Raw genomic sequence first — 20,307 nt, 5'->3', positions numbered from 1 at the left:
ATGTCAGACAGAGCTTTAGAATCCTGCCTCCAAGCAGCAGCCTGGTTTTACCCTCTCTAGAAAGAAACCGCCTAGCAGTCCATGGTTTATTTAATACTCTTCTCCAGCACTATAGCTCAAAGGCATCAATTCTTCTATCATCCCTAGCCATTGTTCAGTTCTATGGTGCATACTGTGTAATTGTGAAGACTATGGCTTGGATCAGGTGCACCTTAGTCTCCAGACTGACACTGTTGCTCTTCAGTACTGTGATCCAGACATAGTACTACAGTTATATTTAAACTACAGATAAAGTTAAAATATAGTATGACAAAGTTAAGAGAGTTATAGTAATCTTGGCAATTAAGCATAAAAATTCATGTTCACTGATGTTTAATATTTGGAAGTGATTTATTTATGAAATTTTACGTACAATCTTCAATATCTACTTGACAATGTAAGTAAACTAGGAAAAATATTTACAATAAATGAAGAAAACATAAGTATAATTGTATATTGCCTCCAGAAACTCTATGAACTTGGAGAAATGAAGAAAGTTGTACAAGTGTTCAGGTCTTTTGTTCACAGGGTTTCTATGAGTCGTCTTAAGACTCTACAAACTTAACAACAATAAACAAAACATAAATACGTGATTTTTTAAAAATTTTTATTTATTTATTTAATGTGTATACCGTCAAATTGGATCTGACTGGTACAGGAGGCGATTGTTCTTCCTTCTCCAGCAGAGCATCCGGTGGATTTGAACTGCGCACCTCTAGGACTGCAGTGCAGTAATACATGATATTTTATACATCAAAATATTTATACTGGGGGAAAAAAAACCCATCAAACCCTTTCTTCACCTTTTTATTCCCATCTTAAAAAAAGTACCTTGCACAAAGTAGGTACTCATAAGGCATTTGCTGGGAAAACAGTAATCAATATACGAATATTAATGTAATATAATGTAATATTAATGTAATATAATCTGAAAAATCTAAAGACAAAGTCTTTAAAATTATCCATTCTGCCTTAGAATTTTCCACTGCTACCTTCATTTTTACAAAATTTAATCCTGAGTCAAAAATTCAACACTAAAAAAATAGTTTTTGAGAATCGTGTCTACATGCAACATCAAGACAAGCTGTCTGCTGCATCACTGTCATCTACTGCAGTATAGATGGCTTGATTCCTCCTCTTAATTTCCTTTCTCTGTTCAGGTTCATGTTCATCACTCAGCCTCTTCAGTGGCACCTGAATTAAGGAATTCTCATCCCCCAACTCTACCACATGACCAGTTTTTCCCTTTCTAGCAACTGGGGAACCCAACGTGTCATCGGAAGATACAATCATGGAAGTTGGCAGGATTCGGACATCTGAGAAGCTTGCAGAGAAGTCAGAGGTCTGATCTGACGATGTGTTCATGTCACTAGGTCCGCTTACAAGGCTGTCTTCCTCGTCCTCCTCATCGTCTAACATGATTTCATCGGGATTGGTGGAGGACAACGCAGATGTGTCTGTGTTATATTCACTGGGTTCGCCTGAGTCATTACTCTCTGCATCTTCAGGCTCTGCGTCTTCAACAGGGCGGGGTTCTTCCCTGGCCTTCTGAAGTCGGACATTGATGTCTGTGATGCCAAGTTGGGCACAAAATTCAGTCGTCTGAGGATTGATCCGGTGAACCAGCTGCGTGTGGTTCTGTGGCTTTCTGGGGTCATAGCAAACAGCTGTCATACTGAAGTTACAGGGAACTCTGAGGTCATGATTCAACTTCTCTAAGACTTCTTTCATAGTTTCTTCGGTTGCACTATAATCCCACCTACAAAAGTCCAAACCAATCATTTTTAATATTTTTACAGGTATCAAGGAACAATAAGTAAATGACAACATTTTAATCACTAATTTTAGATGCAAAAACTTCAGAATTCCATTTAGGAAAATTTACATTAATTTAAGCATTTTGAAAAAAAAAATTTTAGAGTACCTAGTCCTTAACACATATCCTAAAGCAAGTATCAATTATTTAACCCTAAGAATCCAGCTCCGACCCTTTTTATAGTTTGATGTATTATTATTATTATTCACATACACATTTATTTTGGCTGGTGCTCAACTTTCCATCTTCTTGTCCTTAGAAGGAAAACTTACAGCTTTCGAAACTATACAGTCAGTAACCTTGAATTGTTCTGACATCCATTCGGTAATAATTCTCTTACATTTGAAGGGAAAAATTGGCAACAGATAAGGGTGATGTGAGCCTAACTTAGTATTCAATGCGGACATGACAAATGTGTCTCTATCAGTACGTTTTTACAACAAGGAAAAAGGAGACAGAAGAGAAATGCAGAGGGCAAGTTATTCATAAAGTTATACCTTGTGTGCAAGCCATTGTTTTCAGGCATATTCCACAGGCACCCAGTCACATTAACAAGATCATCAGTAGCCTTGAGAATGGTGAGCCATTCGACATCATACTGCAAGCCATCAGGAGCACTGGGGTCATGTTCTATTTCTATCACCTACAGGAAGAAATGGGTACTGTCAAGAAATCCATGTTGTTGTTCTGTGCCGTCGAGTCGCTTGCAACTCATAGCGACCCTATGTACAACAGCCCTAAACCCTGCTCTATCCTGTGCCAATTGCACTGCCTCTGACACACCCATCCCGATTACCCCAGTCATTGAATCAATCCACCTCACAGAGGGTCTTCCCTTCCTGCGTCGTCCCTCCACCCTCCCAAGCATGATGTTCCTTTCCAAGGACCTCTCCCCTCCTTACAATGTGCCCAAAGTATGTCAGATGAAGCCCCAGAATCTGTAATCTGAATATCCTCTTTAAAAAAAAAAGGTAATGTAACTTAATAAAAAGAGAAAAGAGCATCTCATTATTTCTGTACCTGAAGGAAATCTCTGTGTGGTAAGCATTTGTCTAAGGCTAAAAATCGGGTCGTTTTTGCTGGTTGTTCTCTGTCTTTAGCCTAGAGCAAAGAAACAAAGGGAGAATGTGAAGACATGCCCGGTAACTTACATACAGACAAAACCGAAAAGTATCTTTATTACACACAGCCCTACGTTGTGCGTCTAAGAAATGATTACTGCTTTTCCAAATCAAATCACTTCTATGCGAAATTATGCAACTATGGCAAAGAACTGAACCTTGACGCTTTCTTTATGAAAGTAAAATAGCAACAAATTAAAGCATGTAACTTAAGGGTTAAAGAAGAAAGAAGGTCTTAAAAGCAAATTGGTTAATATTAAAATTACAAAACCTAGGGAGCTCTGGTGGCCTAGTGGCAAGAAGCTGCACTGCAATCCCAGAGGTATGCAGTTTGAATCCACCAGATGCTCTGCTGGAGAAGGAGGGGCAATCTCCTGTACCAGTCAGATCTGACCTGATGATACACACACAAAAAATAATTTTAAAAAAGATTACAGAACTTCTAGAAAGAAACCCATGGGGAAAATTTTCAGAGGCCCAAGTTTGGCAAGGATTTTTTGATATGGCACTTGAAGAACACCAAGTTGGTGGATCAGGTGACTCTCATCAATAGATAATAAACTTGTAAGAAGATAAATTTTTAAGTCAAGTGGCAATGGCTTGAAGGAAAAATGAAAACAACAACAACATCTCTTTTTCTCACTAAAGATGAAGAGAATAATTTTTCAAGAGAAAAAGGTCTAGAGAAAGATCTTTAGGAAGAACTTTCTGTGCAGAAAAATTCCTCATGTTTCTTTAACGACGTTTCATATTTTTATGCAAATAACACACTCATTATACTTTTTGCAAACCATGTAAATAAGCTCATGCATTATTTCCAAATTCATGCTGTATCCTAAGACTGGTCACTGAATTTTTTTAAAAAAAAGGTAATTTTATCATTTCCATGCATTATATGCTACATAAATGGTACAGGAATATGCAATGCAAAGCATATCCCACTCCTACAAAGTGGCAAGGCCCAATTAAAGTTCAAAAATTCCCCAGAAGAAACCTTTATTAATAGTTTAAAAAGAAAGTTTCTGTCCATGGAATTCTTTCATTTACAAATCATATTTAACTAAATTTGAGTTAATAATTAAGGGAAAAGGAAATAAAACCTTCATGTTACCATAGAAACCTATCCTTTCCACCAAGTACAAACATCAATTGACATACAAGAGCCCACTACGGCAGTCACAGTGTCAATCCACCTGGTTGAGGGTCTTCCTCCCCTTTGCCGACCATCCCCCCTTCCCAGCATCATGTCCCTCTCCAAGGAATAGCCCCTCCTAGCAACATGCCCTAAGTATGTGAGGCAAAGCCGCGTCATTGTTGCCTCCAAAGAGCACTCCGGCTGCACCCTCTCTGAGATATATCCATTTGTTAGGTGTCATCAAATCAACTCGTCTGTAGATACTAAGTTTAAATTAATTAATTTTAAAAAACCCAATACAACAAAAAAATCGTGTTTTACCTGATGCTGCATGAAGGCTGCAAACTTCACGTGAAGATGTGCTGAGAACCAGTAAGTGGGCTGGATGTGTTTCAACAGCTCTGAGGCAGCAGGACTCCCTAATGTGTTATTCTCCACTTCTTGTCGGAAAAAAGACTTAGCCTTGAGAAGCTGTTTCTTATTTCCATAATGATATATACTTCTTGGCCAATCGTGAGACAAGAATACATCTACAGGCTGCTTCAGCTTTAAAATTAAGGGTGAAAGAAAGTAAGCGCTTAAAAACAGACCTAAAGAAATCCCCTTTTCTCTTGACCACTACGATTCCATGACCCGCCTCACTCATCTACACAACCATTTCCCCTCCTAGATTGCTCCCTAACCTATACTAAGGACACTTGAAGAAAGCCACAGACAGCAGGAGTTTGGCCACTCACGCTCCCAGGCAGAGGAAGAACTTAATTTTTGCTTCATAAAGAAATGATCCCTATTTTCTAAGGAAGCCAGGGAAGAGACAGGCACATTCTGATCAGGCCGAACACTGGGCACTGGGTTGCTAAGGTGTAAAATGCAGACACTAAAGATTGCTAACGTTAATACAGTGATCCCAAAGAGAGACAAAAAAGAAATGGCCATCAATAGCCTGACGCTGCAGGCATGATGATAAAGAAATCAGGGAGGCTCTCCTACTTACTAGAGTTGGGAGGCCCGAGAAGGCTGTTTTCTGGGCTCAAGTTTGCATCTTTTTTTTTTCTATTTTGATGACGTATCATTTTAATTTCTTTCAATCACTGATGCAATGCTCAACTAACAAGGCCTCCCCTCCCCTCTCCTGATGCACTGCTTTGCAGAGTGGGACCGTGTGGATCTGCACTTTACCTCCCATCCCAGAGTCTCCTAAGGCTGAAGGCATCATGTCGCTCAGGAGGGCTGAGCATGGGCCTTGATGGACCTTGTGTGGTACCAGTATGACAGGTGTGCTTCTAACTTGTAAAGTGAGGGCAAGAACAACCCCGGCTCTCACAAGTGAAGGTGGCGATTTTACGAGAAGCTGTGTGTGAAAACTCCCTACCTCCGTGCTGCGTGTTTAATAGGTTCTTGCACAAAAATCTAAAGCCTGCTCTTCTAATTAAGCAGAGTTTTGTTATCACTCTCACAATTTTCTACTATTTCCTTTCTATCTAATTATAACAGTTACTGTTTAAATATTTTTATATTTTTCCTTCAAGTTCCCCAATATACACAGAAACCCAGGAGAGCCTCACAAGCTCCCACCTTTGATGGGATGCACTCTTAGCATTGTTCTATCACCCTCTAGTAGCAGAGAAATGTTTGTGTTTTCTTCTCTGACAGGCTTACACCAACCCTGCCTTCTGCTGTGCTGTGGCTGCTAGGAGCTGTCAAGTCAGAATCGACTCACAGATGACCCTCTCGTGGGTTTTCAGAGCCTGTAAACCACATCGGAGGAGACTGCCCACCTGTGTCCCCTGGAGCAGCTGGAACCTGTGGGTGGGCAGTGCAGACCCTCACCCCGAGGCCCCAGAGCTGCAGAAGTTCTGGATTCTACAGGTTCTACTATGTATTAAGAGCTCTTCTTGGAAGCAGAATATCAAAATTATCAAAATACATTTCTCTATAGGATGATTTCTTTCTCAAGTTTGCTGAAAAAGACCTTTTACATACCTGTTTTAATTTATAGACTTCAATATTTCTCACATGATATATACTTCTTATGGTAGATGAATTATAAGGAGGATACTCAAAATGACCTGAAATTCATAGACAAAAAAAAACCCACTGTATTCAATGCCTTTAAGCACTACACGATCCGATACAAATACATACACGCAATACCCTAAAACTAACATTTATTATCTCTTTTTTTTGGTTCTTAATATCCCTGTTAACAACAAAAACTTCACTGCTCTTAAGAAAATACTATTCACAAACACAGGGTTTAGTTTAACCCTAGAGAGATTGTTGTAAGATACATTTCTATGAAGTTTAAAGCATGCCATAAAAGACACTTTTTTAAAATCCCTTTTCAAAGGCTGTAAAGAACATGGAAAGAGACTGCTCTTCGTTCTCCTGAAGAGCAGCTGGTGGATTTGAACTGCTCAGCTTGGGAGTTGGTAATATAACTCCCTACCAACCAGGCTACCAGACCTTCCTTTATGGTGGTGACATAAAAATTACCACAAAGTAGTAACTGCCTGGTAAGGAAGAGGGGTGGTAAAAGGAGGGGCAGGGAGTCAAAGACAGGCAAGCAATGAACTTCAATTTTCTTTCTTAAAAATTATGCTTAAATCTGTCAAGAGTCCACAATTAAGGTTGCATAGTGGAATGTACTTGGGGTGGTGGGAGGGGTGCGGGGGGATTGTGTACCAGGGAGGGAGTCTTTCTTTTACTTTTGAAAGAGAGGAGCGAACTGGGGGGTGGGGGGAGAGGGCTTGGCGGGGAGAGAAGTGCAGCAATGAATGAATGGAAATCTAAATTCTCTGTAAATGTTCATTAAAATTATTAAAAAAAAAAAATTAAAGAAAATTATTCTTAAATCTGTAAACGTTCATTAAAATTAATAAAATTTAATAATAATAATAATAAAAGAAGGGGAAAAAAAATTATCCTTAAAAAAAAAGTATCCTGGCACTCTGGTAGCCTAGTAACAAGAAGCTGCTTTGCAATTCCAAAGGCAGGCGGTTTGAATCCACCAGATGCTCCGCTGGAGAAAGAGGGGAAATCTCCTCCTGTACCAGTTGCATCCGATTTGATACCCACAAAAATAATAAAATTTAGAAAAAAAGAAATTAAAAAAAATTATCGTAGTATCCTAAGACCTGATAAAATTTAATGATGGACGTATACATATGATATATAGTTCTATCACTACACTTATAGTCTATAGTTTAGTAGTAAAACCTGTTGGTTCACAGAAAAAACAAATATCATGACAAGTCGAGTTAAACTGTATTAGGCTTAAGTTACTCCGGATGGGGCATGCGAGTAGTAAAGTCTAAAGAGAATTCTCAAAAATAGCAATACCTTTTTGATAGTCATGAGATTTAAAGATACCAGAGACTCCACCAATTCTAACACCTCGGTAGTTCACCACACCAGCTAAACCTGAGGAAAAAAAATATGCAATTATGAGCTGATGAAACACTCTCTTTACTAACTGAAAATATACCACCTAAAGGAATGCACTTCCATGAAGTACTGATTTGATAATTAAGCATCCTGATGAAGCTATCTCTGACATTTCTCAGATTTCAACATCACACAACGCACACTGTTAGGTCTCATGAAGTCAGAAGTGATTCATAGCTGAATCTCCAGCAGATTTTCAGAGGCAATAAATCCCACAGGAGACTGCCCATCTTTCTCCTACAGAGCAGCTGATGGATTTGAACCACATGCATTTGGTGTGGCAGTGCAATTCCTTACCACCAAGCCACCAGACTAGAGAAAGGACAGCCAGAGTGTTCAGTGGAACAAAAGATGAAGCTTCGTCTCACCTATTTTGGGCTTATGGCTAGAAGAGGCTTAAATTTCTTAGATGCCTGTAAGTATCAGAAGGGTGGAGGGTCGGCAAAGGAGAGGAAGACCCTCAACCAGGTGTATTGACACAGTGACTGCTGCAATGGGCCCGGGTGTTAGAGATGAGGAGAGCCAGCACAGGATAGGAAAGTTCAGATGTGCTGTCAACTCAGCGGCACTTAACAACAAGCCACCAGAACTCCCTTAAGGCACACTACTGAAGAATAAGTATTAAATCACTTAATAAAAAGCTAATGTATCAAATCCACTGGCCAATTCTTTTGAAAAAAGATACAGCAGTGCACTTAAGTAAGGACTTCAGCTTTGGAAATGTGGGGCAATTCTACTCTAGCCTGTAGGGCCTTTATGAGTCAGAATGGATTTGATTTGAGTTTGTTTACGGGTGAGGAAGTGAGCTGGAAAGTACATCAGCAAACAGACTCAGAAAAAAGCAGGAACAAGTGAGAGAAAGTATTAAGAAGGAAACAGACATCAATTGGTACCTTGCTGTGATGTGTGGTCGCGTCGCGACCTATTCACAACTGAACTTCCTACAGATTTTCAGAGACTGTAAAACTGTACAGGAGGACACTGTGCACCTTTCTCCCCTGAAACCGCGTAAGGATTCAAACCACCTACCTTTGGGTTGTTGTTATTGTTAAGTACCATAGAGTCCTAGACAACCCACAGCAACCCTATGAATAAAGTCTTGAACACAAAACTTTCATTTTTCTCCAAGTTCATAGAGTTTCTAGAGTCAAGCTTTTCTGAAAGTGTGGATGCCACTCCTGCTTCCAAAAACCAGGCCCAAGGGCTCGAGGCCAAATCCAATCAGCTCATACCCTAATGCAATCAAAAACCAGGCCCAAGGGCTAAAAGTCTTTTTATGTACGAGGCCAAATCCAATCGGCTCACACCCTAATACAAAGGAACCAATCAGCTAAATTCAAAATGTAGAACACTGTTATAGGAAAAATTTTCTTCAACAAGTAAATACACAAATAAGAGAGAAAAACGTGAAACTCTTATAGACAGAGACTTCCAAGTCATGGCAATCAAACGAAATTTGATTCTGTGTGATTGTTACTAACTGAACAAGTCCATCCTAACACATCTTTAAAAAGAATCAAGTGAACCTGACCATGAACTAGGCAACAGATAATAAAGAATTCTTGCTACTTCAGTGAGGAATAATAGCACTGAAGTTGTGGCATTTAAAAATCCTTATTATTTAGAAATTTTTAAGGAAGAATATAAGGTAAGATGACAGGATGTGATTCAAAATACTCTAGTCATCTCTATTTCTCTCCTCTCTCTGTGTGTGTCTCTCTCTCACCTCCCCCCCCCGAAACAAAACAAAATTGGGGGAAACGAAAGACTGGAACATGCACAGCAGAACGAAAACAGCTGCTGAAGTTGAGGAAAAGCACAGAGCTTCAATACAGCAACTTGACTTCTGCATGCTCACTAATTCCCATATAGGGAACTTTAAGTTGTTTCATTTAATAAAAAGTTAGGAAAACATGAAGACACTGCAAATTCTATAGGGAGCTCTGGTGGCCGGGAGGAGGACAGAGCTACACGGCCAAAGGACAACAGTATGAATCCACTAGTTCGCTTCAGAACCAACTGTGCCCAAGGTCTCTGCAGGTAAACATTCAAACTCAAGTTCCCTGCTCTTGAGCAGGTGCACATCGCTGACCCTTCACTGAGTTTCTAAAGGCTGTAAAGTGTTAATGGGACAGGATTGCTCATCTTTCTTCCAGGGACCGAGTGGTGGCTTTCACCTGCCAGAGAGGCGTGCCCACTGGGTTTGTAGCACAACCTCTTAGGGGATCAGGCCCTTAGTGTAACATTAACTACTGCTAAAACTTAGCAAGCAGCAGTGGCATCCACTTCCTAAACAACAGGCCTCTGGGAACTCTGGGAACCGCGATTAACAACGATAGTTACAGACAGAAAGGCTTCAGGCCTTTTGTTCATAGGGTTGCTGTGAGTCATGCTCAACTCCACACCAACAACAAAAACAACTGCTAAAATACACGAAGAAAGCATATGCAAGGTTTCATTATTTACTCCCTAAACTACATTTTCCTCATTGACTACTTAAATGATGTAATGAAGGCATAACCCCAAATCCCATCTCAATGATGTTGTTGAGCTGCTTATGACTCTTAGGGGCCCTACGTACAACAGCTCTGAACCCTGCTCTATCTTGAGTCAACCTCATTGTCTCTAACACATCTATCCCCATTACCCCAGTCACTGAATCAATCCATCTCATCAAGGGTCTTTCTCTCCTGTGCCGTCCCTCCACCCTCCCAAGCATGATGTCCCTCTCCAAGGACTGTTCCCTCCTTACAACATGGCCAAGATATGTCAGAAGAAGCTTCAGAATCCTTGCTTCCAAGAAGCAGCCTGGTTTCACCCTCTCCAGGGTTTTCTCTCTTAGCAGTCCATGGTATTGGTCTCTTGCTACTAGTTTACTAATCCCAACAAGCTACTCCATCATATAAAGCCCCCAATCACCAGGAACACATACCTAAGTAATAAATATTTGGCGCCACCCAGCCTCCATACGGTAACTCCTGCAAATGATTGGAGGCTTCATGGTTTCCTCCGATGAAGATCGTTAAAACTGGAGCCTTTTTCTCGCCCGAGTAATATCTACAACATCAGAAGAGTAAAGCTGTCAGTTACAAACAGGGGTAATTTTAAAAGGCAAAGGGAGAAAAAAAAAAAAAATCTGAGCTACACATAAAAGTTTAAAAAAGTCCTTCCCAGACGAACTGCTCAGTTCCACCTTGCCCTTAAGAATGAACTGCCACTTTAAAATTTTTAAATCAGTGGCAAATTCAACATGGTTGACTCCTCTACTCAGTTAGCTGCTACCATCTCAACTATTAAAACAGAGACTTCACACACAGCCTAGGGGTCCAGTAATAATCCCTGGAGCGTGGAATAAATCCGTCCCAGAGTTAATGTGCCTGTTTGTTTTCAGAATCATGTACTGTTTACTGAGGGGATTAAAATGTAATGATGGACATTAGTGATTGTATCACATTGTACACAAATGAAATAAAAGGTTACAACTCATATGACTGTCTTAATTATCGTGGAATAAATCCGTCCCAGAGATAATCTGCTGTTTTCAGAATCGCGTATTGTTTATAGAGGGGATTAAAATGTCATGATAGACATTAATGGATGTATCACATTGTAGACAAATGAAGTAAGTTACAAGTCATATGACTGTCTTAATTATCTGCCATTATCCAAAAAGTCAATGGGACAAAAAGTAAAAAAATTAAATGGAGAGCAACCAGGAAAGTGCAATCGAGCAAGGTGGGCAGCTGTCCCTTGGACCTCTGTCGACCTGTCATCCCTGGGAAGGGAGCCCCGAGGGGAAAGGGTGCAGTGACATCTACCGAGCGCCAGGCCTCGGCGATCGAAGGCGGGAAGGGACCCGGGCATCGCCCCCCCCCCACGCCCGCTGGCCGCCCCCCGACCCCTGGTACCTGTAGAAGGTCTGCATGTGGCGGTACTTGGGCGGCACGGCCATGCAGCGCAGGTCGGCCTCGTTGCGCACCGCCTGGAAGTCTCCGCAGCACAGCAGCAGGTCTATCGGGCCCGCGCCGCGCCGCTCCGCTACCGCCAGGGTCTCGTAGAGCCTGTCCAGCTCGCCGTGGCAGCAGCCGGTCACGGCCACCCGCATCTTGCCGGTCGAGACTGCAGCGAGGTAAATCTCCGGACCAGGAACTCCGACAGATCCGCTCTGCAAGTCCCAGCCAAATGAACGGCCACAGACCTCTGGCTACTGGATCCGCTAAAATAGCGCGCTTCTGACGTCTAACTCTCGCGAGAGGACGCGATCCGGAAGGGGCGGGCACACTGAGGGACTCTTCTGATTGGGTTTTGCTAATCCTATGGGCGGGCGTAATTAATAGGACTTTTTTTAAATTTTTTTTTTTAATTTTTTTTTTAAATGTTTTAATTTTTATTGCATTATTTTTATGTGTACCGTCAAATCGGATCTGACTGGTACGGGAGGAGATTGCCCCCTCCTTCTCCAGCACAGCATCTGGTGGATTTGAACCGCATACCTCTGGGTTTGCAGTGCGGCGTCTTGCCACTTAGGACACCAGAGCTCCCTTGATTAATAGGACTCTTGATTGCTCCCAAGGCTCAAAGTCTCTAAAAATGGAAACTGTGTTCATGACAAATTATGATCATGACAAACTATGTCCAACATGGAGAAGCAGGGGAGTCCCAGAACACTTAATTGTACTCATACGGATATTGTGCCTAGACCTGGAAGCTGTTGTCTGGACAGAGTAAGGTTATATTATTGTGTTGTTAATTGCCGTCTCTTTCGGTCCCATCCCAAAGAAGGGTGACCCAACAGAGTGTGGAAACTATAGAACAATATCATTAATTTCACATGCAAACAAGATTCTACTGAAGATTATCCAAAAATGACTGGAATAGCACATCAGCAGAGAATTGGCAGAAGTCCAGGCTGGGTTAGAAGGGGTCGTGGTACTAGGGATACTGTAGCTGATGTTAGATGGATTTTTTTTCTTTACATCTCTACTCTCCCTTCTTTCTGACAATCTCTTTTCAAATGTCCTATTTTCCACAATTGTAACATTTTGTTTGAGAAAAATTTAAAGTTCCTTTTAAAGTGGCTCCTAATACATTGGATGGATAAGAACTAACTAGTTCCAATGTCCGTACAAGCATGTATATATTCATCTAAGGAAGCATTCTGAGTCTCCAATGGTCTAATAGCCTTTTGACATTCTGAATTAGCATTTTCAAATGCTAAGGGTTTTAACAAAATCTCATCAACCTCGGACTGAGATACTGCTCTATTAATAGCATCCTTAAATCTAGATAGAAAAATCACTATATTTTTCATTTTCAAATTATGTTGTTCTGATAAAGGATTGATATCCCTTTGCTGAAATTTCTACTTTATCCCAGGCTTGCATACAGCAAAGCCTTACTTGTACAATCACAGCATCATCATATTGTAACTGAGCTTGTACTTCAAGCTATTGTCCTCTCCCCAACAATTGATCAGTAGTAACATTAACAGGAGAATTTCTAGATAAATTAATCCTCTCCATATTTGTAGCTTCATCAGTCCACCAAGTTCTAAACTGTAAATATGCTCCAGATTCCAAAATTATCCTAACCATGGACTCCTAATCATAAGGAATTAATCTAAATTCTGTAGCTAATCCTTGTAATATGCCTCTTACATAGGTAGAATGCATACCATAAGCAACCATGGCTTGCTTTAATTCTTTAATCTCCTTATAAGATAACGACTGATTGATAAAATTGATACCCTTGGGATAATCTTGATCAGGAAGCATACCCTGAATTGTTACTGGAAATACAAAAGCTCCTTTTCCCCATGAGATAAATCATCTTGGTTTGCCTGTTGCAAGGCTTTAGAAATGGCTGATAAAGTCATCTTAAAAGTAGTCACTCCCACCGGAGCATGATTCATATAATTAAATAATATAGAATCTGGAAAAACAGTGGCTGCTGATGGAGTTGTATTTTTACTTTGGTAATATATTTCATTACAAGAACCCAATTTGTCTATTTTATTAGAAAGTTCTAAAACTTTTTAACTTAACTTCTCATAAGGACTATCATCCTGGATTATGTTGCTCAATTCCTCCGGAGTTGGAGGTAGAGGAATTTAATCCTCCTTTGTATCAGATTCACTATCACTCTCTTCTGAAGAGGTTTTTTCTTCTAATTTTTCAGACATCTCCTCTTCTGGCCCTAATGGTTTTAAACTAATGAGATCAAATCACATAGTAACCAAATCAAAACAGGAATCACATCTCCGTTTTGATAAGCTCTTTCTAAAGGTGACAAAGGTTGTTTCTTGCCTTTAGCTTTAACCTTCTTTAATGTAATATTAGTTAATTCAGATTCGTGCAAAGATTCAGCCATCTTTCTTTGCAAATTTTTTGGATTACGAGTACAATCCTGCACAGACTTTTAAACTACTCTTTTCAAAGCCCTTACTGACCAAAAATTGATAGGAGTCTGTTCTCTTTTCTGATGTGCTTTTTGTAAAGTTTGTGCAACATTTTGCCAAGTTTTTAAATTTAACTGCATTTAATTTACCAGTTTAAACCAGTTTCAGTATTTCTGCACATACTGAAACAACTGCCAAAGTGACCTTTCTCTTACTTTCATCCCTGAGCTCTTAAGTAATTCTTTATTTAATGTAATGTAGTGAGCTTCAGAGGATGGATTGTTACCCATTCCTCCTTTTTTCACTTCTATCTCTGACTTTTTCTGCAGTTTACTTCAGACAGAGGGTAGGAAAAATACCCATGAAATTTTTTTCCACTTTGCCCTGTGAATCTCTCCTTCACGAATAGAGGGACTTCTCATGAAATTTCTTCTACTTTCCTCCCTGAATTTCTCCTTAAAGGAGTGAATGAAAAAAACTTCATAAAACCAACACTTTTATTTTCTTGTTGTGGCACTTGGTAATCTTCTTTGTATAGGTCTTTTGTATCTCTGGGTATATATATCCCTAGGTATTTTTTTTCCCCGTGACTATTATAAATGGTATTGTTTTCTTACTTCCTTTCCAGAGTTCCTTTTGTTACTGCCTAACAACAACAGCAACAAGGCCTCTGAGCATCCACCCTGACAGAGGCTGTTGTTGTTGTTTGGTGTCGTAGACAACTCATGTTGTTGTTGTTGTTTGATGCTGTCGAGTCATAGACGACTCATAGCGACCCTATGAACGAACGGCCTGAGCACTGTTCATAGGGCTTCTGGAGGCAAGCCATTTCAGAAGTGGATGCCGCTCCTGCTTCCAGGCTTGTTTTAGTCGGAAAGCTCCAGCCAACACTGTCCACCATGGGGAACCATTCTCACATTTGACACATCAGTGTCACAGTGTTCAGCATCACAGCAACCACGAGTTACCTCTGTACAGCAACGCACAGGAAGCACATAGCCGCCTCCACTCCCCTCTCCCTTTGGGGCTTGAAGCCCCTTCCTGCCTTAAACCCTAGGCCAAGCCTGGAGGGCCTCGCTCCTGGGGGGCAGAGCAGTCCTCTGGCAGAGAGGCTAGTTCTAATTAATTGAATTATTATGGCCCTCAAAACCACCAGGTGGCAGCACACTCTAAATTAAACACACACACACCCCCTCAACTGGGTGGCAGCAGGGTTTTTTAAAAATTTTTGTAAGCTATATTGAAGCTTCCAATGTGGTAATTAGTCAAGGGAAGTTTCTGAGGTCTTTTTTGTTGTGTGTTTCTCTTCTTTTCTCCCTCAAAAGTGGATGGCCTTGAGCCTAGACTAAGGGTAAAGGTGGAAGCCTGCTTGAGGGTGTGACTTTAAAATCCTGTAGGGCATTACTTTTAGAAGAACATTGTTTTGTAAAGACACAGCAATCATTTGTCTATTTGCTGTACTGAACAACTTGGAGTTGCTGTGATGCTGAACACTATGGCATAGTTTCAGTGTTTACCCATTATGTACAATGATTGCATGAGCTTCCAGATTGATTTATTCTGGGAAGCAGGAGTGGCATCCACTTCCTTAACTAGATGCCTCTGGAAACTCTACAAACTCTCTTATAAGTGTACAGAAATTATGTTAGTTATAGAACAAATGTAAGGTCTTTTGTGCAACGCTTACTCTCAGTCGTATTCGACTCAACAACACTTAACCACTGCTAAATGAGACTAGTGCTGTTCTATCTGGAGGAACATTCTTCCACTTTGCAGTCTTTGTCAATGTGCTGTATGAGATAACTTGGGTTGGCTATGATAATGAACCTTGTGCCACGGGAATATCAAATACCAGAATGGTTTCCCAGTGTGGACAGTGTTTGGTGGCACTCCTAGTTGTAAAACAGGTTTGGAAGCAGGAGTGGCATCCACTTCCTAAATCACATGCCTCTGGAAACTCTATGAACTTGGAGAAACAACAATAGCTATGGAAAGACTTTAGGTCTTTTGTTCATAGAGTCTTTATGAGTTGACTTTGACTCAACGGCAATCAACAACAACATATTGAAACTCAGCATCAAGAAAACAAAGTTTCTCACCACTGGGCCAATTGGCAGCATCATTATGGATGGTGAAGAGATTGAGATTGTTAACAGCTATAGTTTTGCTTGGTTCCACAATCAACAATCTTGGTGCCAGCAGCCACGAAATCAAGAGACAAGCTGCATTGGGAAAGTCAGCTGTCTGAGACCCCCTCCAGAGTACTGAGGAACAACGTCATCAGACTAGAGACTAAGGTGCGCCTGATCTGGGCCATAGTCTTCACAGTTGCATGCTATGCATCAGAGCTGGACAGTGACTAGAGATGATAGAAAGAAAATTGATGCCTTTGAACTGTGGTTCTGGAGAAGAGTCTTGAATATATCATGGACTGCCAGGAGAACAAAACAGGGTTGTCCCGGGAGGGTGAAACCGGCTGCTCCTTGGAGTCAAGGATTTTGAAGCTTCCTCTGACATACTTTGGGCATGTTGCCAGGAGGGACATCATGTTTGGAAGAATGAAGGGACAGCGCAGAAGAGGAAGACCCTTGATGCGATGGACCAATTCAGTAATTGGGGTAGTGGGAGTAGGTGTGTCAGAGACAGTGAGGTTGGCACAGGATAGAGCAGGGTTTAGGGCTCTTGTACATAGGATCGCTATGAGTCACAAGCTACTTGATGGCACATAACAATAACAACAACATATGACAACTAAATGTAAAGCAGTGGCATGAAAGATATTATCAGGTGTATGTTCTGCTGTGTATATCTTCAGCAAGAGGGGAAAAAATTATGACAATTTCAAAATTGGAATAACATCTATAAACTAAAGAATGTTATACATTTTGTTGGTTTTGATCATTTGACCATGGCTAGAGAAGAGTCATGGCAGCAGCAATGGAATCAAGTATGTCAGAGATGTCGAGGGCAGGACAAGCTTCAGATCTGTTCTTCGTAGGCCCCGTGACAGCCCCTCACAACAACATAGAAGAGATTTTCCTTGTCAAGAAACACACACTGAAATATTTTGAAGTAACAGTATATTCCTGCACTTAACTCTCAAGGATATATATTAGAAAGTAGAAGAAAGGCAAAAACCCCATCTCTTCTCCTTTCTGATCCCCTCAGTGGTGGTTGGGGCAGCCATGGAGCCTTCCACGCAAGTCAAGCTCTTGCTGTCTGATCTCAAGGCAAAGAACAGTGTCTCTTTGCTTTGCCACTCAGCTCTTCCAACAATTTTGTAGTCTCTCCTCCTTTCTGGAAACACCTACAATGTTTATTTCCTACAATGTACCAGTTGAGATGTCCTTCAAGTAAAAGGCAATAAGCAGATGTCTATGTCTTCAACTATGAAAAGGAGAATCAAATCCAGGGAGACAGAAACCACAAGACTTTCATGGGAGTGGAGGGTGGACGGGGTAGGAAAACTCGAAAATGAAATCTAGCCACATGAAGAGTGAGCCAAAATGATGACTCAGGAAGGAAGCTCTAGAGGGAAAAGACTTTGTTGCTGTGGTAGTAAGGCCATTCGATTCCAACTCAGGGTGACCCCGTGCAAAACAAAACTCTCCCCCAAAATATCCCCAAAGCCAATATCTCAATAACTCATAGTTCTGGGTTTTATGACTTCTGGGTTCCACTGCTGTGTTATGAACAGGGAAATGCCATCCTCACGAGTTCTGCTGTGCGGAAGCCCACTCATTGCTGTTGTCCATGTTATTGAACGTCTTCCTTCTTTCACTTACCAGAAGAAATACGAACGGAACAGGAAGAGCTTGCTGATTATATGATAAGTAGGACAGGAACTTGCATGAATTGAACGAGTGAGCTATAAAAATATCCAGGCACGCACACACATGTTTATTGTGGCTTTGTTCACAATAGCAAGGAGTTGGAAACAATCTAAGTGCCCATCAACAAATGAATGGATAGAGAAGCTGTGGTATATTCACACAATGGAATACTATGCTGCATTGAAAAACAAGGAACTCATGAAATATTATAAAAAATGGGTGACCCTGGAGGACATTATTCTGAGTGAAGTATCTCAGTCACAGAGGACAAATACTGCATGGTGACACTTGTAAAACAGGACTGACATCGGGGTTGGGGGGAGACTGAAAAGGATAGATTCAATAATGTATCCTGCATTGAAACAGATAAGGGAGAAAACCGCTTAAGAGGGAAAATTATTAGGGATTTTTGTCATGACAGGAGTCCAGAGCAAAGACTGTATAGTGGAGTGGACCTGGGGGGAGGGAGTGTAAAACAATGAAAGGATTTTTATTTTACTTTTCCAAGAGGGTAGTTTACTGAGGGGGGGGAGGTTTGGGAGGGGAGAAAAGTGCAACAATGAATGAATGGAAATCCAAAGTCTCTGTAAATTTTTACTGAATCTAATAATAAATTAAAACAAAACAAAAACCAACAGTAAATCTGAAGGGAAAAAAATCCAGGAAACAATTTTTCAAATAACTTTTGTGTTGTTATTAGGTTCTCTTGAGCCAAGTAGGACTCATAACAACCCGATAAACAACATATTTGAATCTGATGCCATCTTGAACATTTCTGACATATTTAAGTCCATTGCTGCAGTCACTGTGTCAATCTATCTCTTTTGCTGACCTTAGACTTCTCCTAGCACGATGTTCCTTTCCATGAAATAGCCCCTCCTAACAACAGGCCCTCCAGATGTGAGACAAAGCTTCACCAGGCTTGCTTTCAAAAAGCACGCCAGCTGTACTTTCTCCAAAATGTGTCTCCGTTTATTTCCTTGGCAGTCCATGGAATATTCATTACTCTTCTCAAAGGCATGGATTCTTCTTCTGCCATCCTTACTCATCGTCCAGCTCTCAGACGCATGCCAAGTGACTGAAAAGACATCGCCTCAATCAGGTGGATCTTAGTCTTCAAGCAGACATACTTGCCCCTCCGTACTTTGACTGGGTCCCTGACAGCAGACTTTCCCAATGCGATCTGTCTCCTAATCTCCCGACCGCTGGCACCAAGAGTGTCGATTGTGGATCTAAGTTAAGATCAGATTCTTGACAATTCAATTCTTTTCCCCATCTACCATGACAGCTATCTGTTGTTGTGTACCATTGAGTTAGGACTAACTCATAGCTGACCGTCCAGCGGGCTCTCAGAAGCAATAAACCACATGAGTGTTGATTGCTCATCCTTTTCCTGTGGAACAGAGAAATTTGAATCCCTTGCCTTTAAGTTGGCAGCACAATTCCTTACCATTAGGACATCAGGCATGATAGATGGAGAAAGAATTGAAACAGTTAATGATTTCGTCTTTCTCGGATCCATAACCAACCTCCTTCGTACCAGCAGCCAACTGATAAGACACTGCTTTGGGCAAGTCTGCTGTCAAGGACCTCTCCAAAATACTGGAGAGCAGTGGCATCACTTTGGTGACTAAGGTGCACCTGATTCAGTCCATGGTCTTTTAAATTACTTGATAGTATCTGATGAATAAGGATGACAGAAGAAGAACTGGTGCCTTTGAGTGATAGTTTTGGAGAGGAGCATTGACTATCCCATGGACTGCCAGAAGGGCAAATAGGTTAAGTCTTAGAAACGTTGTTGCTGGAGTGTTCCTTAGAGGCAAGAATGACATAGCTTCCTTGCTCATATTTTGGACATGTTGCTTGGAGAGGCTATTCTTGGAAAAAGATGTCATGCTTGGAAGGATAAGGGGTCAGTGAAGGAGAAGAAAATCTCCAGCGAGATGAATTGAAACAGTGACCACAGCAAAGGGCTTGAGTATATCAGGGATTATGAGGATAGCACAGGATAGGACGGAATACAGGTCTGTTGTTCATAGGGTCGCTATGAGTTGTACATGACTCCATGGCACCTAACAACAGCAGCAACAGGGCCTCAGAGCACCCATCCCTGGCAGAGGCCAGTTCTAATTAATTAAATTATTGTGTCAGGGGCGGGGGGGGACAGGGAGGAAAATGTGCAACGACGAATGAATGGAAATCCAAGTTCTTTATAAACTTTCACTAAAATATTTAAAAAAAAGTTATGGCACTCACTACCCCCAGGTGGCAGCACACTCTAACTTAAAGAAAACCCAACAGAAAACCCTTCACCATAAAGTCTGTGCCAGCCCCTGAGTTTCCAAGGTTGTAGATCTATGTGGAAGAGAGTCTCATCTTTCTGTCACAGAGATGCTGCTTCAAATTATTAACCTTTTGTTAAGCATCCTGGCAGTAAACCCACTATGCTCACAGGAGAGGCTGTAGTATTTAAACTGTGAATGGAAATTCACAAGCAGCATAACACAGAGTTCGCTTGG

The 20,307-nt window shown here is 41.1% G+C and overlaps 1 protein-coding gene across 1 annotated transcript; it reads right to left on the bottom strand.

Moving 5' to 3' along the window:
- Positions 1 to 1,113: 1,113 nt before the first annotated feature.
- On the bottom strand, positions 1,114 to 11,663 carry DBR1 (debranching RNA lariats 1). Its single transcript, XM_006883413.1, has 8 exons — positions 11,467 to 11,663; positions 10,491 to 10,615; positions 7,454 to 7,534; positions 6,095 to 6,180; positions 4,433 to 4,657; positions 2,876 to 2,956; positions 2,353 to 2,498; positions 1,114 to 1,798 (listed from the first exon to the last, which is right to left on the bottom strand). Exons 1-8 carry the CDS (start codon positions 11,661 to 11,663, stop codon positions 1,114 to 1,116), a joined length of 1,626 nt encoding a protein of 541 aa, XP_006883475.1.
- Positions 11,664 to 20,307: the final 8,644 nt, after the last annotated feature.

This window comes from Elephantulus edwardii, unplaced genomic scaffold (assembly GCF_000299155.1).
Source record: "Elephantulus edwardii isolate Elephantulus edwardi_28Jun2011 unplaced genomic scaffold, EleEdw1.0 scaffold00027, whole genome shotgun sequence".
NCBI lineage: Eukaryota > Metazoa > Chordata > Mammalia > Macroscelidea > Macroscelididae > Elephantulus > Elephantulus edwardii.
The sequence above is the reverse complement of the archived record's forward strand: the minus strand, read 5'-3'. Positions and strand labels throughout refer to the sequence as shown.